This window comes from Tenrec ecaudatus, chromosome 9 (assembly GCF_050624435.1).
Source record: "Tenrec ecaudatus isolate mTenEca1 chromosome 9, mTenEca1.hap1, whole genome shotgun sequence".
NCBI classification, from domain to species: domain Eukaryota; kingdom Metazoa; phylum Chordata; class Mammalia; order Afrosoricida; family Tenrecidae; genus Tenrec; species Tenrec ecaudatus.
The window spans coordinates 64,980,676-64,998,075 of record NC_134538.1 but is presented as its reverse complement, the minus strand read 5'-3'; the positions used below and the strand labels follow the sequence as shown (position 1 = coordinate 64,998,075).

The 17,400-nt window shown below is 45.2% G+C and overlaps 1 protein-coding gene across 2 annotated transcripts in view; it reads right to left on the bottom strand.

The window, feature by feature from the left end:
• GLI3 (GLI family zinc finger 3) overlaps positions 1-17,400 on the bottom strand; it is a 335,268-nt gene that overhangs the window by 123,137 nt on the left and 194,731 nt on the right. For both annotated transcript variants that reach the window (XM_075558170.1, XM_075558171.1), the window contains exon 4: positions 16,454-16,559. In XM_075558170.1, the coding sequence (XP_075414285.1) occupies positions 16,454-16,559 (106 nt within the window). The remainder of the gene's footprint in view (positions 1-16,453; positions 16,560-17,400) is intronic.

Genomic DNA, 17,400 nt, shown 5'->3' with positions numbered 1-17,400 from the left:
AAAGTTACACCCAGGTGCAAGCATCTACTTTTGGGAGTCATGATTCCGGTGTGCGCACGCAGAAAAAGCGGGTAAAAACAGGTAAGCTTACAGAACTGTGCTCTAAGGCAGCTAATTTGTCTAGCTCTTTCACAATGTTTACCAATACCTGAAAGGAGGGCACAATGCATGAAAGAATCAAATATTGACCCTTCATTAGTAGAGCTTAGAAAAGGAAACATAATTCATATTTGTTAATTGCTCATCTGTCTCAGTCATAACCCATGCTTCAGCAAATAACGCACATGCACAAGAAAATGCAATGCCTATGATTAAGATATTTGAATAATGTTTTATTACTGGTGTTCATTATTTCTACACAGATGGCAATGCATATTGTGAAAATGAACGCAGAATTCCTTCAAAATGTAAATTTAACTTAAATGAAGCTAAAATGAGATCCCTTCCCACCTCACCTAAGTCTATTTATATTATTACACTCGGCATGGGTACAGCAACATGAACCACTCGATACCCTTACTCGCACTGAAAGGAAACTGAGTGTCATAATGTCCTCCTTATGATCTTAGTGCTAGTGCTGATTCAAGAGAAGGCAGGTTATAGCTGGAGTGAGGCTCCACTCCGCTCACTAATGAGGTTAAAAATGTCTCAGGCCACCACGTCAGGGGCCCACTTAGCAAGCACTTTGCGTGGCAAAGACCAATGGTGGGCTGGAGCTAAGCTCTAATCACACAGGCCGGAAGCAAGTGGGCGGGAAGAATTGGGAGACTTGCGGCTCCAAGGGATGTAATTCAAGCAGACATCGTGGGAAGAGAGCAAAAATAAACAGTGCAACAAAGACGGACCAATCGCCTTTTCTAAAGCTAAGTACACTGAGACTTCTGTAGGTGCCTACGACAAAGACCCCATCCCAGAATCCCCTGCAAAGCAAACAGACCAGAAAACAGATTCTCTCCAATACACTTGGGGGAACGGGTGGAGGGACTTTACTTCTTACTCCTTCCAATTCAACTTCCACACTTTCTTCCCCGCCCTGCAAGTACTGCGATGACAAACAATAATACCTCAGTAACTGAAAAGCCTTCATCTGCCTGGGTTAAAAGCTATTGAAAGGGAGGACAAAGGTAATGTGGTGTGTCCAGTGCAGATGCTTGTGATTGATCCTTTGCTTGTTTTTCAGATCACAAAGCCGGAAGTCATTACGGAAAGTATCCATGAATGAGTCACGTTCTGGATAATGAAGAGACACGCAGAAATGCTCGAGGGCTTCCACTTGAGGAACCCGGGATGGTGTCCACGACGCTGCAGCTCTTCCACTGAGAGGGCCCCACCGCAGAGATGCCCGCGGGTTCTCAGGAGACTCGGGTCGGCTTCCAGCGCTCAGCACCGCAACCTCCTGACACCAGGCAAAGCTAAAGTCTGAACTGACCAGATTCTGATCTTTTCAACTAGCGTCTACTTATGTCTGGGCTGTGATCCGAAAGGTCAGCAGTTTGAAACCACCAGCTGCTCCTTGGGAGAAAGGACTTTCTACTCCTTTAATCAGTTACAGTTTGGGAAACTCATGGGGCAGTTCTACCCTGTCCTACAGGGTCGCTGTGAACCCGGAATCGGCTCCAGGACGGTGAGTTTGGGGTTGGTTTTATACTTCAGGCTGACTTCTTCTTCCGCCTAGCTCTAGGAAGAGGGAATATTGTGCCTTCTTCCCCCGAGGAGAAGCGGAGATCACTGCGTGGGAAACTGGGCAGAAATTGGCACTGGGCATGTGCACCTGTCTGTCCATTTACAAGGGGGTTTTAAAAAAAATCAGGCAAGAATGACATTAACAGGTAATGGAATTTCTCCACAAACTTTCTGGTGCCCTGCCATACATATATAATAGTAATAATAAATTAGCATCATGTGTCTTAAGTAAACCCAACAGGGTATTTTTTATATCTTAAGATCATCAAATAAAAATGTAAAATAAATCTATTATAGCTTTGACAATATGATAGAAAAATCTTTTACTATCTGAGGTTTGACCGCCTAGTACATGGATTGTTATGAATGTGTAGTTTCCAATCCGTGCCTGCAAGTGGTCACTGGCTTGGGGGATTTAAATCGGAAACAATAAGTTCAAGGAATTGGGGCGTTTTGTTCTCTTTTACGATGAGGTTTTCTCATGAGAAGCAAGAAGGAGCAACGAGGGTGCTCAATATTGTGAATTCCGGCAAGGCACACTTTAGTTAGGCAAGGAATCTCTCCTTTGGAGTCCTTCTAAAAAATGTCACTCATATTCAGACAACTTCCCATATGAAGCAAAGCATTTACGTGCCAGCGCGACTCCCAGAACCTCCCTGCTCCCAGGCACCAGGTACATACAGCTCCTCTAACTAAAATACTGTTCCCTTACGAGGAACTTGGCAGTATTTCGATCAAAGATATTCTTTAAATGAAAATCACTTAGGAGAGAATATGAGTGATTCTCCAGAGCCTAACTCATTCAAGTAGTAAAAGCTCTACCTTAACCTTGTCAGGCCCCAGGGGATCATTTAATGCCCTATTAACTTAACCCCTCCAAGGCTAAGCACAGAATACCTTATCCTCAACCTTTAAATGAAGGCTCGGAATAATTGTGCATCTAATGAGATTCATATTTTCAAATTCTTTAGGACCCCTAGTGGCTAACTGCAAAGTCAGTGGCTCAAAGGTACCAGCTCCTCAGAGGGAGGAGACCACCTGATCCCATCAGGATTTGCTCAGGGGCAGTGGGTTTGGTGTTGTTCTTGGTTTAACTACAGAGGTCAAAGACAATTCACTTTCATATGAGTTCATGTTTGGGACTCATCTTCCTGGTCCCTGTTAAAGAGTTCCAAAGGAGAGCTTCTTTTGAAGGAAGTTCTACTGGCATAGGGGTTACGGGCTGGGTTGCTAACCACAAGGCATGCAGTTTGAGACCACCAGCCCCTCGGTGGCAGAAAGACAAGGCTTTCTACTCCTGTAAACAGTTACAGTGTCAGAAACCCACAGAGAAAGTGCTACCCTGTCCTAGAGAGTCACTGTAAACTGGCATCAACTCAAGGGCAACAAGTATATACATATATTTGCAGATTTTAAAATATCTCTCTGGACTTGCATACTTATTTCCAGCTAATTGATTCCAATACAGTAAATATTCTAATAGAGTAACAAATAGGAGTGGGGACCTTTGGGAATCATGGTCTGTTTTCCATTCACAAGGGGAGTGCTTTCAGAATAGCTCTTAGTTATGTGAGGAATTTCTCTTCTATTACTATTTTTCTGAGTATGATGCATAAGGAATGAGTGTTGGATCTTATCAAATCCTTCTCTGCATCTGATGACATGACCGCATGTTTCTTTCCCTTTGTTTTACTTATGAGTTAGAGTAGGTGGTTATTCTTCTTCTGTTGAGCCACCTTTCATACTTGGTATAAAATTCACTGAGTCTTCTGCTTTTTGTTTCTCATTATTTTTTTGATAGCGTGTTGGGCTTTATTGGCTATAATTCTGGTGAAGATTTTTAGATATATATATTCATAAAGGATGTTAAGTGTGCAATTTTCTTTTTTCACAGTGCCTTTGTCTGGTTTTATCAAAGTTATACTATCTTCATCAAACGAATTTGGGAGTATCCCTTAGAGTAGTATTTGGGTCAGCTCTTCTCTAAATAGCTGGTAGAAATTCCCAAAACTGCTTGGGCCAGGTGTCTTTGGCTGGGAGTTTTTGTTTGGTTTTTTTAATGACCTGTTCAACTTTACTTTTATACAAATTTTGCAACTTAGTCTGTTAATTTTATATAAATTTACATAGCCAAGTGCTTCTAAAAATATCTCTACATTTTATACGTTTTTAAATTGGAGAACATACCATACTCATGGATAGAAAGACCTAACGCTATGGAAACTGCCATATTATCCAAAATGATCTATAGACATACTGCAATCCTGATCCAGTTTCCATCAACGTCTTTGATGTGACGGAAAACTCAATAACCAATATGATAGAGAAAGGAAAGAGTCCCAACATAGACAAAGAAGGGCAAAGTAAAAGGCCTTACACTGCCTTATCTCAAAACATACCATCATCTATAACCATGGGAGTCAAATCAGCCTGGCCAGGATGCAGCTACAGACACAAAAATCAATGAAACAAAACTGAGCACCCAGCAGTACATCCATCCACGTAGGGAAAACTGATCTATGATAAATAGCTGAAATCCTTTTAGTGTGGAAGAGACGGTCTCTTTGGCAAAACTGGATGTCCATTTGCAGAAAGATGAACCAGATCTCTTCTTCACACCATATGCATAAACTAATTCCAGAAAGAATAAAGACGGAGCATAAATCCTATAACTCTGAAGTCATCGAAGAAAAAATAAGGCCCCTTAGGAGCTCTCATTTATGGAATAAACAAACTACCACACGTAACCAAAAAGGCACAGACAGTAAAAGGTAAACTATACAAGTGAGATCCCTGAAAATTAAGTAGTTATGTGCATCAAAAGAATTTTCCCAAAGAATAAAAACAGAGCATACAGAGATTGAGAAAAATTATTTGGCAACAGCATCTGACAAGACTAAAAATCATTTTCAAATTTCAACACCTCAACAACAAAAAGATAAAAGACACGAAGAGATACTTCACCAAAGAAGACTTTCAGGCAGCGAACAAGCAAATGAAGAGGTGTTTGGGATCATTAGCCACTAGAGACATGCAAGCCAAAAACACATTAACATCTCACCCCAGCAAAATCAGCAAAATTCACTGAGACCAAAAATAACCCATGCCAGTCATAGTATGCTCTCACAATACAATGCTGGTGGAACTGAAACATGGTGCGGCCACTATGGGAAATGGGGCAGCTGGAAATAGAAACCCCACTTGATCCAGCAACCCCACTACAGAAATAGCAGAACACAATTAGGTATATGCACATCCATCTTCATCACAGCATTGTAACGGCAAAGAAATAGAAACAACGCAAGTGCACCGAACAGTCAAGGGATGCACAGATAAGCAACTATGGTACACATATACAATGGAATACTCTGCAAAGGTTAAAAAAAGAAAGTATGTCAAAATCTGTACGACATCTTATTAAGTGGATGAACCTGAAGGACATTATGCTGAGTGAAATAAGTTGATCACAAAAGGACAAGTATTGTATGAGATCACTACTGGGACAGGAGGAAAGTAAAAGGAAATAGAGGAAAGATCTACATGGTGAAAGACATCTATAGAGGTATGAACATAGGCATGTACACATGTAAATATAGTAATATATAACGATAGAGGCATAGGTCTATGTACATATATTTATAAGTTAAGTATTAAGGTAGCAGATGGAATACTCAAATACTCCCTCAAAGCAAGGATATTTTGCTCTAATAACCTGGCATTCTGTGATGCTCACCTTTCCAATGTGATCGCTGAAGACAAAATGGGTGCATACGCTAATGTGGTGAAGAAAGCTGATGGTGCCCGGCTATTACAGGACATAGTATCTGGGGTCTTAAAGGCTTGATTACAAGATATCGTGTCTGGGGTCTTAAAGGCTTTAAGATAAACAAGCGGCCATCTAGCTGAGAAGCAACAAAGCCCACAAGGAAGATGCACACCAACTCATGTGATCACGAAGTGCCAATGGAATCAGGTATCGGGCATCAGAAACCTCTAAACAAGCAACCATTTTGATATGAATGAGGTGGGTCGGAATGGACACCCTTCAAAGCCCATCTGTAGATAACTGGACATCCCGTCACAGAGGGGTCACAAGGAAAGCTGGAGCCAGCCAGGGTGCAGAATAGCACTGACAAAACACACGACAGTTCCCTAGTTCTTTAGTGCTTCCTCCCCCCAACTATCATTACCCCAGTTCTATCTTCTAAATCTAGCTAGACCAGAGCATGTGTGCTGGTACAGAGAAGAGCTCTCAACACAGAATCTGGGACAGATAAGCCCCTCAGGCCCAATCATGACAGAAGCAATACCAAGAAGGTAGGAGGAAGATGGGGGGGGGGTTTGAAGGGGAACCAATCGCAATGATCGATGTACAACACCCACCCCTCCCTACAGGGAGACTAAAAACAAAAACGTGGGTGAAGGGAGACAGTGGATGGTGTAAAATATAAAAATAAAAATAATTTCTAAATTATCAAGACTGGGGGCAGAGGGGAAAAAAGAGAAACTGATACCAAGGGCTCAAGTAGAAAAAAATATTTTGGAAATGGTGGTGGCAACTTCTGTGCAAATGTGCTTGACACACTGGATTATGTATGGATTGTGATACAATTGATGTATGGATTGTTGTAAGAGATGTAAGAGCCCACGATAAAATGATTTATTAAAAATATTTTAAAAGAAGAAGAAAGGTCTTCATGCAGAAAGAAAGACTCTTTGATGGCTAACAGGGATGGGAAGGAAGGGGAGAGAAAGTCACTAACTAGTTTAGAGACACATGTTAATTTGGGTGAAGGGAAAGGGCATACACAATAGACAGGAGTGGTGATTCAACATTACGTCAACATGCACTCCTGTGAAGGTAGGGATGGAGTCCAACCTATCAGGTCGTCAGCCCGATGATGCCTCCTTGGCTGTGTGGCCTTTTCTCTAAGAAATACAGAAAGAATTTTCTTCTAATTCTCTCTTGCCCTTCACCTTCATCCTTGTTAGGATTCTGTCTGCCCCCAGGAGACAACCTTGGGGCCTGTTGATGCCCTGCCAGGTCCCCACCAGACTCTGCATCCACCCATCAGTGATCTCCCTGCTTCTGCTTCCCCTTTCTTCGCCATCAGCCTGCAGCTGTGAGATTCTGAAGAGGGCTCCCACTCTCAGCAGACCTGTGGACTTGAATTCGACTGGGATGCCTTCTTGTTATAAAATTACTTCTTGATATAAAGTTCTTTCATATACATATATGAGGGTCAGTGGTCTTGTTTCTCTGGATGACCCAGCCTAACACAGCAGGTGATCAATACAGTTTCATGAAGGCAAAAGAATTCACATCGTGGTTCACAAGAGTTACAAATAAAGGTAAACACTATCACATACACAATTCTGCAAGATCAATAATGACAAACATGAATCTACACATGCAAATATGCAAGCAAACAGGTATGGGTAAGTGAATGGACTATATAGAGAGACAACCATATATAGCTATGGCAAATACATCGGTGTCTTATGCAAACAGAGAACAAAAATTAGGAAAACTTAGCCCTGACCACATAGCTCATAGGAATGAGTCGCTGGGCTGGGATCAGTGTAGTTAGATCAAGTGGCCTGACACATAATTCACAAAAGACTATGTTCTATACCCTTTAGTGCTGAGTACTGACTGGGGTCTTAAAGGCTAGTATTTGGCCATTTAAGGTGCTACTCGTGGTCTCCCCACTCCGAAAGACAGAATGAAGGAAATGAAAGATTCACGGAAACAATTAGCCTGAAGGACTAACAAACCATGGACCCACAGCCTCCACTGACTTGAGACCAGAGGAACTGGATGGTGACTGCATATTTCTACCAACCACACTGGTAGGGACCAAAGAAAGTCCCACGTAGGAGGAGAGGAAAAAATGTGGGGAAATCCCTCAAAATTAAAGAGAGAGCAGCCATGACGGTCTGCTAAAGATGGATGGAGCCCCTGCGAGTGTGGTCCTGCGACACCCTCAAACCTGGAAAGGAACTGGGGAGGGGACCACCTTGAGACCACACAACAGAAAGGCCTATGAAGGGCAGAGTAATGACTATGGGACCAGACCCCTGAACACAATCAGCATCCCCCCAACAATGCTCGGAGGGCAGGAAGGGCAGGAGAGGAGGAGGAGGAGGAGGAGGAATGAGGAGTCCAGGGGCAGCAGGAAAAGTGCCCCTGCACCGAAGAGTCTGCACCTGAAGCCACGAAGCAACTGTAGAAATGGATGGACAGAAACCAAAACTGTCCAAACACTTTCACCCAAATCACTTTAAAAAAGCCACAAAGACTGACCTTTCTCATATTACTCGCTTGTCATACTTGTTATGTATTAAATCACCGAGCACATACATATCTAGCCAATGTGTGCTTTGGTATTGAAAGCAGTTAGCAAACAGGTTCTGACAAATACTTTGTGTTTCTGGTGTAGGAGGTCCGCTAGAGCGCAGGGGTGGGTATGAATGACGGTTTGGGCAGTTCCTCTTTATTCTCCAGGGAAAGGTCCGCGTGAACGCCACTTGCTCAGCAGCTAAAGAAAATCGCATGGCTTTGTTTAGGTGAGAGAGTGGGTTCTGTTACCTACGCAGGGAGGGAGAGAGGGTGGTCGAGGCAGCTTTGGCTTGGATGGTCTTCATCTGATAAAAGTCACCTGTTAAGTGTCTTCCTTTGGGGGCAAAATTCAGCCCCAGCTTAATTTTTTTCACAAATGTGCACTTTGAAAAATAAATTAAAATGATGGCGGTAAAGTTGCTTTCCGTTCATCCTGGCTTCCCATGAGTGGAAGCATTGTCCTCATAGAGGAAACAGGAAAGAAGGCCCTTCCGGGCCCCAGCAACAGGGGTGCCAGCAGTCTCTGCAGAGCGGGCAGCGTCTGCTTCAATGAATGTGGACACCGTGGTCAACGGCTGCTCCCTGACCAGCAGCATTGAGCAGGGCACAAAGGATGCGGGGATTTGGTCGAAGACTCTGGCGCTCGCCCTCTGAATATGCACTGTAACCAGACCTGCAGACTCGGCAGCTGATGACGGACTGCAAGATCACAGTCCTTAGAAATACTTCAGCGCAGCAAGAAGTACCATCTCCTTTGAGAACCGGTTCTTTGTTTTATGTTGATTGCCTCCGTTCAAAGTAAAAAGTACTTTGGTTGATTGAGATGGATGCTGGCAGTTCATTCCCATTTAAAAACGGTAAGACTTAAAAGTCACCCGCAGCCCTCTTATCTGCATTAGGACGGTGCATGGAGCTGGATGGACGAAGGTCGTTCTTGAAATCAGGCCAGCTTTACATTTCTCAGCGGAATCACGAGGCATGATCAGCCCACAATAAAACTCAGTTTCTAGTGGGAACTGACATAACGTGCAATGAAAAACGTTGTGATTAGCAGCAGAAAATTCGATGCGTTGCACTGCTTAGAAAAGAAAAAAAGGGAAAGGTAGAGCTGAGGAGAGGGCCGGAGGCAGGAGAGGGAGCTATTTCACAGGAGGGAAGGGAGAGAGGCCGCAGTAGATACTGCGCTTCTGTCGCCTCCACTGTCCCTGTCACAGTCACTCGTTTGAACCACCGCCATCAAGTCCTCTCCGACTCAGAACAACCCTACGGACCCGGACTCGAGTCGAACGGCTCCTTGAGCATTTCCAAGGCGGTAAATCTTTCTGTGAGCAGACAAGCTCATCCGTCTGCCTCGGCAACGGGCGGTTTTGAACTGTGCATCATCACCAACTCACGCCGACCCCATGGGTGCCTGAGCAAAACTGTGTTCCATGGGGCTTGGAATGGCTGGTTTCTTTAGAAAGAGACCACCTTGGCCCTTCTTGTGAGCAGTCTTCAGGTGTCGGTGAGTGGCTCGGCACGTTAGCTATTTGCCCCATCGGGGACTCTAGCCTCATCATAAACACTCAAAAATGTCAGCTAGTGTCGCAATTAACTTTTTAAATGTGACCTGTCCATCCACCCTTGGCGCCGACCACCCCCCCCCCCCAAAGCTGTGTCTCTTTATGCTTCCTAGATCCTTTTAAAACAGCTAACTTCAATCACGGTATGTCTATGTGAGGGGCCTGAGAAGCAGTGGTAGGCATTAAAGGGTACCTGCTTGCATAACGGAGCCTGGGGACCTCTAGAATCAGTGATGGGCTCAGTGTCAGGATATTAATATGGCAGTGGAGAGAATCTGGTTTTGGGGTAGGCACTTCTACAATAATACTGAATCAAACAGAACTGTTGATTTAAGAATCCGCAGTGTGCTCCTTTGGTTGGCAGGCGGTGCCACTCGCTAAACAAAAGAAAATCAGTGGCTTTAGTAGTGCCCCAAGAAGCAGCGGCTCACTGTCATGATTACTAATCATATTTACTGAGGTGCTACTACATGTAAAGGCACCCTGGGAGAGCTGTCAGATAGCCAGTGGACGACTAACCATAAGGCCCTAGGTTGCCACCCAACAGCCCCTTTGGAGAGAGTGAGGCTGTCCACTCTCAGAAGGCTTTACAGCCTCACAAACCTTATCTCTGTTCACTAGCAGTTGAAATCAACTGGGCAAAAGTAGGTCTGGCTGGTTCCTGTAGTTCCGGGAGGGATTTGCGCGGGAAAGGATAAGGAATATACAGACGATCTTTGAAGTCTGAGGTGTTGCTGTTGTTTTCGTGAGTGTGAAGAGAAGGGAACATCAACAGTGGTAGCTATAGTCTAGCACGTCACTACATTGTCACAACCTCAGTAATGGTTAAAGCTGAACGCAAGCAGAAGGGGACAATGACTTTCCTTTGCTAATTGCAAATGTTATTAAAATTGCCTCATCTAGTTATGCCCTTAAATACAATTACTGTGTTTTGTTTAAACCGCTTTGCACTGGAGCCCTGTCTGGAAATTAAATCAATGCAACCACAATGGCTTCGCATGGGTCCAAGTTTTAACAGCACTTTGCTTACCCGACACGAGTCGACTCGTGTTTTTTGGTCCACACATGGGTGACTGCTCACGTGTTAACATGTATGTGTATTTGCATTATTGTATGCGGTGCGTCCGTCTGAAAGCACTATAAGTTTTATGGGAGCCGACTGTACAGGATAACTCTGGATTGGGAAAGCCACCGTGTTCATTTAAGGTAGTGTCTCTAATAAAGGATGCGGCTGGATGACTAGTCTATGAACTACCACCGAGCAGAGTGCCTAGCACCAGAAAGGCACTCGAATTCCGGGAGGGAAACTAAGCATCGCGTCATCTACCCACTGCTTTGGTTCATAAGCTCTTACCATAATGGTGCGTCTTTCCTCAGCATTTCCTCTCTAGGAAGAAACGCACCAACTCACATTCTAAACGTGCTGCTCAGCTCCCTGGCCACATCTCTCAGGCCCTCGCCATCAAGTCGATTCCGATGCTCAGCAATCCTGAGCCCGTCAATCTTTATGGGAGGAGACAGCCGCATTTTTTCTTCTGTGGAGCAGCTGGTGAATTTGAAATCCAGGACCAAGCAGGGAGCAGACCAACATGGAACCCACAGTGCCATCAGGGCTTCTAGCCCTGCTTAGTACCACTGGTAGTGCACAGGGTTAAGCACTTAGCTACTAAGAGGTCAACGGCTTCACGGAAGAAAAAGATCTGGTAACATGTTCCGCTAAAGATCACAGCCTAGGAGATGCTGTGGGGCAGTTCTGCCGCATAGCACAGCAGCCTGAGCATCAAAAACGGCCCGCACAATGTAAGCACCAGCAGATGCCAGGGGTTCCCTGGCATGCGGCAGGGGCTCTGCCCGAGGTACAGGAAGGTGGGCCACGCTCAGGGGAAGAGGCCACTCCTCTCACTCAGGTGCACGGAGCCAGCCAGAGATGAGCTGCCGTGACTCAACAAAGAACAATAAAGAAGCTGCTGGATAGAATGAAATGTTGGTGCTCGTCCCCCACCCAGGATGAGGCTGTGTTTCTTTGGTTTGGTTTTTAAAGGAATCAGAAGAATAGACAACCCGGGACCCCAGAGGGCTAATGTGGGGACACGTCGGACAGGGCAAGATATGACAAAATAATAATTTATAAATTATCAAGGGCTTATGAGGGAGGGGGGAGCGGGGGAAAAATGGGGACCTGATACCAGGAGCTTAAGTGGAGAGCAAATGTTTCGAGAATGAAGAGGGCAATGAATGTACAAATGTGCTTAACCCAATTGATGGATGTATGGATTGTGGTAAGAGTTGTATGAGCCCCTAATAAAACGATTTTTTTAAATGGCAAAGAATAAAAAAAAGTAAATGCAAAGGAATGGTAGTAGACAGAGCCAAAAACAAACAGGCAAAAAACTGCCTTGAGTATGTATGTGAATGTATACAACAGGCTCTGGTACTAGCGTCCCAGAGAATCTCAGTAACAGAATGGACATCACTGATAAATTTCTTTTTGTAAAAAAATTGTACCTTCTGCTCTATGGCTTATCAAAAGATAGAACCTGTCCAGAGCAAATGATTTGAGAAAGAATGATGGAGAGAAACTTTTAATTTCTCACTTGGCATAAATCCCAGAGTCCAAAGTCAGAAAACTATTTCCTGCAGCTACTGGTTCTTCTGTTTCAAGCCACACATATTAAACATAGTGTACGAAAAGAGTACACTGTATTTGACAATCTTTTTTAGATAACTTGGGGCACGGTGATTTCCACATTCACCCTGTGCCCTATTTGTAAGTTCTGGATCTAAATTCATGATTTTGGTTGAAGCGAGGCACACTAAGACATCACCACGCCGTGTCTCCCCTCCCTCACACCCAAATTGGAAACTATTTAAATTTCTGCAGTGTCTAACCAAACACTGCAGCTCACACTGTGAGAATCAGTAGGGTAAATGAAATGCTTTCCATGCCGCAAACCAGGTCCTTGAACATACAGGGACTTATTTCCGTACATATTTATAAGGGTTGGTGGTTATTATTCGGCTGTAATTGCAGTTGTTCTAACACCTAATAAGCCATGGTTGGAAAAACAAAGGCAGGTTAATTTGTGATTTCCTCCACTCATTCAGAGGCAAATTAAGTGTCAAACAGCTAATACAGAACATATTTCATTTTATGAGATTTTAATTTAATTCTGCACCGTATCGTTGATGGCCTAATATAGGGTGGTTTATCTAAAAAGAGGAGCAATTTATAAACTTCTTTCAATAGAATCTTTAATGATAGGATATGATCACATCATTACCGCAGTGCCTGCCTGCCTTCTAAACAGGGATCCGTCATCATTTCCTTCAAATACGCAGAGCCTTGTTTTTGAGACTTACTTCATTTTTCAATGGCACCAGAGGAACAATGATGTGCACCAAATAATAAGTATGTCCCCCAATTTTGTCTTCTTATAATTAAAAATGCTTATTCCGAGGCTCCCATTTAAGCTCACTTGAGGTCATTTTCAGCCCATGAAATTAAAGACGTTAATGAGCATATAGCAAGCATTTGGCTTCCCCGATTTGACCCCTTAGTTCTGTCACAAAAACCAGAACTCACTAACTCACTACCACCAGTCGATTCGGACTCCCGACCCTACAGGGCAGGGTACGATTGCTCGGTGGGTTTCTAAGACTGTCGCTTGTTAGAGAAGCCGAAAGCCCCACCTTTCTCCTCCTCCAGCGGGGCAGCTGGTGGTTTCAAACTGCAGAACTGGCAGCGATCAGTCCAACTTGCAAGCACTCCACCCACAGGGTTCCTAAGAGTTCAAGAGAGCGCCCTTACTTTCCAAGATTACCAACGGCCTCAACTGAGCGAGACCTCAAAAAGGTAACAAAAGCAAGCCAGCGACTCACACTTGAGCCCAGCGAGAATTAGAAGCCGTCAGGACTTCTCCCGCCAACTTTCCGCGTTTGGGTGCCGCTCTGTGCTGTTAAGGGAATTCTCCAAAGAAACAAGCAAATCCCTGTCATCAAGTTCATTCAGACTCAGAGCAAACTCATGTGTTCCAGAGTAGAAGTCCCCAGAAAACCCGTACAGGCTTCTTGGCGCTAAATCTTTACCTAAATGAATAGCCCATTCTCTGATGGCTAAGAACGCCCCACATTTCTGTCCGTAGCTGAGAGCAAGCCACTGCACCCCGTGCCCCCGGGCCCTTACATTAACATTAGTTCATTTAACTCTGCCATTTGGGGAGCTAGCTGAGGCCGATACCTTTATTTCCAACGCACAGCCAAGGCACCAGGGCAGGGCTCACCACACTGGTGACTAGCAAAGTAAGGAGCGTTCCAGCTCTCCAGCTGTCCACCGAGCGCCCCCTCAGAACGGACCGACGTGAGCGCGCACGACACCTTTGACAAAGTCCATGCCAAGTCTATGAGGCGCTGCCAGAAGGCAGAGGACACTGTCTGGGAGCAATGCACGGCCGGGGGGCATGAGAACAGCTTCTGGGACAGCCAGCAAAGGTGGCATTTGGACGAGGCCCTGAGAGGAACTGTGAGCAAGAGATTGCCCTGCCAAAAGGGAAGCTCACTGAGGGCAATGCAGAAAGAATGTCAACTGAAAATGGCACAGAGCTATGTACTGCCCCCGTTTTCCCAAACCAGTCAGGGGTCTGCTAGCATGCACATCAAGCCCAGTTCCAGGAGCACAGGCAGAATCGCCATTCTCTGAGCCCACAGCAGTGGCATTTTCCACCGAATGTTCTAGGGCTTCTCTTTTGAGGCTCGGGGTTACCTTCCAGGAGTCCCTGGGGTGGGTAAATCATTCATGACTGCTAAACAAAAGGTCGGACGATCAAGCACACCCAGAAAGACCTTGGAAGACAGAGCTGGTGACCCACTTCCAGAAATCAAAAGGAAAGGAAGGAAATCAGCCACTGAAACTGTATGAGCACAGTTCTACTCAGTGGGGTTTCCGTGAGTCTGAGCCAACCGTCTCTACATTCATGGGCCTTCCACAGCTATATTTTTATACTAGAGAACAATTTAGTCCGCAGCTACTAAAGTACACCGCAGTTTGGCTGAAAATGCAGAGACCTGACTGCAGACTGTCACAGGGTTCAGCTGTGACCACCAAAAGGCAAACCTCCCAAGTCCTGACCAAGACTCTCCAGGACAGAACTGACATCATCCAGCGGTGTGATCGCTCGATGGATTCACGGGCTTGTCATTGTTACATTCTGCCAAAGAACTGAGGTACGGGGTTTTCTTGATCTAAGTCCTGTTTTTGTTCCTCCATAAGCAAAGGACAATGAACCCAGAGCAAAGGCTTCAGTCTGTAGCCTGTGAAGTCAAGAGAAAGCTTCTCTGACATAATTCCTGAAGGCTGTAAGAAAAGAACTCAAAGCTTCCAGGAAGATCTGCAGTAAGTCAATCACTACATCATGCAGACGTGAGTCTGGGAAGAATTAGCCGTCCATGTTCCAAGGAGACTCTGGCCCTTGCATGCGCCGCCGTACCATGGGGCAGAGATCCACATCCAGGATGCACGTGGTCCCATCTGCACCATAAAACCTCTGCATAATGGGGTGAGTTACATGTCATGTTTCAGCCTTAATTTGGCATTTCCTTCGCTTTGTATACGGAGTTTAAATTGGCCTCTTGGTTTTATTTGTGAGTATTTTTAGCAAGCTTTAGAACCCAGAAAATACTTACTTGTGCGCCAGTGAAATGCTGAAGAATAAGTCACAAGTTTTCTGTCTTCTGCCTCTATAAATACCCACTTTTCCTTTAATGCTTATAGAAGTCTGGAGCACAGATTTATTACTTACCTCCAGGCAAATGTGCTCCGAAATTACAATTCAGTAATGGGAGATGGATCCAAAAAACTGTGGGTAAAATATTATATGTGTACTTGGGCATGTAGTTAGGATTGTTAATATCAATTAATTCTGTTCACAGAGGAGGACTTGTTTTAAAACAACTTCATTTTTCTTTGGCATATATGTAATTACACAGCTGTAACTAATAGCCACGGAGATGCAATCTACCATCTAAATAACCAGTATTATTCTTCAAAGTATTATTTGTGTTTTTCTAACTTTACTGTCTCAGCATCAAGGGGGAGTACTAGATACGATTAAATGTATATAACAGGGCCTCTAGCAAAGGACACTTCCACCTGGGGAGTGGCTCTAGTGGGGGGTGGGGGTATGTCTTTTCTGAACAAGACTACAAAGAGAAAATCTGAGTTTCCAAATCTATTATTCTCCCCCGCCCCTGCCCCCGGCTAAGTAAGAGCACATACATTCCCATGGGAGTATTGTTTCTAACGCATGGTCTCACCACCACGTCCCCTGATCTTTGTGTAAAAGCCATGTGACCGACCACATCTGCCATCTGGTTGGGGGGACATTCCCATTAATCAAGTGACTATTGGCGTACGTACCATGGGGCATATGAAAATTTACCATAAACAGTTCATGCCGGTTCTCTGGGATACGGGGGATGAGGTTTTCACGTATGAGAAAGTCTAGCGCGAAAAGCTTCAAAGCTAACCTTGCCCAAACACGCAGAGCCCGAGTGGTAGCTTTCCATTGGGTTTCTGCTTTTGAATTTCGTATTTACAGCCCACAGAACACATGTCAGCAAAATATATAGGAAATACTTGCCAGCCACCTAGTGTAAACGGCCTCCCTTGGAAAGCAGCAAGGAGCTGCTTCAGTGAATCCCGAAAACAGATAGGCTTGCCGTATTTCAGAAGTGAATCTTACCGACTTCTAGCACATCTTCAAAGCCCACTAGACATGCCATTATGAGGAGAAAGAAATAAAAGCCCTCCGAGGGAGCCAAAATGGGCATCTCGCTCCATTCCATTGATGGGAGAAGTTCGGATACTTACACGTGTAACGGAGGAATAGGCGAAGGGTCATAATGGTAACGCCCCTCGTGATGTCTTGCGTCGATTGGCACCGGAGGGTGGAATGCAGGGAAGAGATGAGGAGGGTCTGAAAAAGAAACAAATCCCATCCTATATAAAATGCAACTCTGAAACACCGCGGGTCCCAGGAAAAGCAAACAACAAAACCACTGCTACCCATTCGCTGCTCCGTGGGCGCTGCAGAAGCATGGCTGAGTGGGTATCTCCACCTGAGACCCTGGACCCCACCGTGAAACCCAACGAAAACCCAGACAGGAAAACTAGAAACGGAGGAACGGCAGAACTCCCTGGCCTGAAAGAAAGGCCGCGTGGGGCATGGGCAGGCCAGGGAGTCACCAAACCAAGAGGGACAACAATGCCCGCACATTGATGGGAAGGCCGGGCCTTGGTGGTTGCATCGGTCAAGCATGGGTCGGCTGACCTCAAGGTCAGCAGTTCACACCCAGCAGCCGCTGCTCCGGAGAACATGAAGCAGGCTGCCCTCCTAGAGATGTATAGTCCTGGAAAGCCGCTGGAACCGGCCAGTGCTGGCCCAAAGGGTCACTCTGAGCTTGAATTGGCCGCGTGCCTGTGGGCCCCGTGGGGAATTGTTTGGGGGGTGGGCTGTAGAGTGAGAAAAGTGTCGAGAGAATTTCAGACAAAGACATGATTGTATGGTTTTCACCTTCATGCCCCTTCGCAGGGCCGGTGCCTTTCCAGAGTCCCAGCTAGAGCAACTCAGGGCAGAGGTGTGTGGAAATGAAGTCACACTCACACAGACACACTTTAGATGCATGCTCCCAGCCTTCTCAGCACCCCGGGATTAGCGCTCCCACGTGCCAACAAACGGTCTTACTGTCTAAGTGGGTCAGAGAAAAATTGGGCACGGTGAAGAGCCGACCACCAGATTCATAGAATGAAGGGTTATG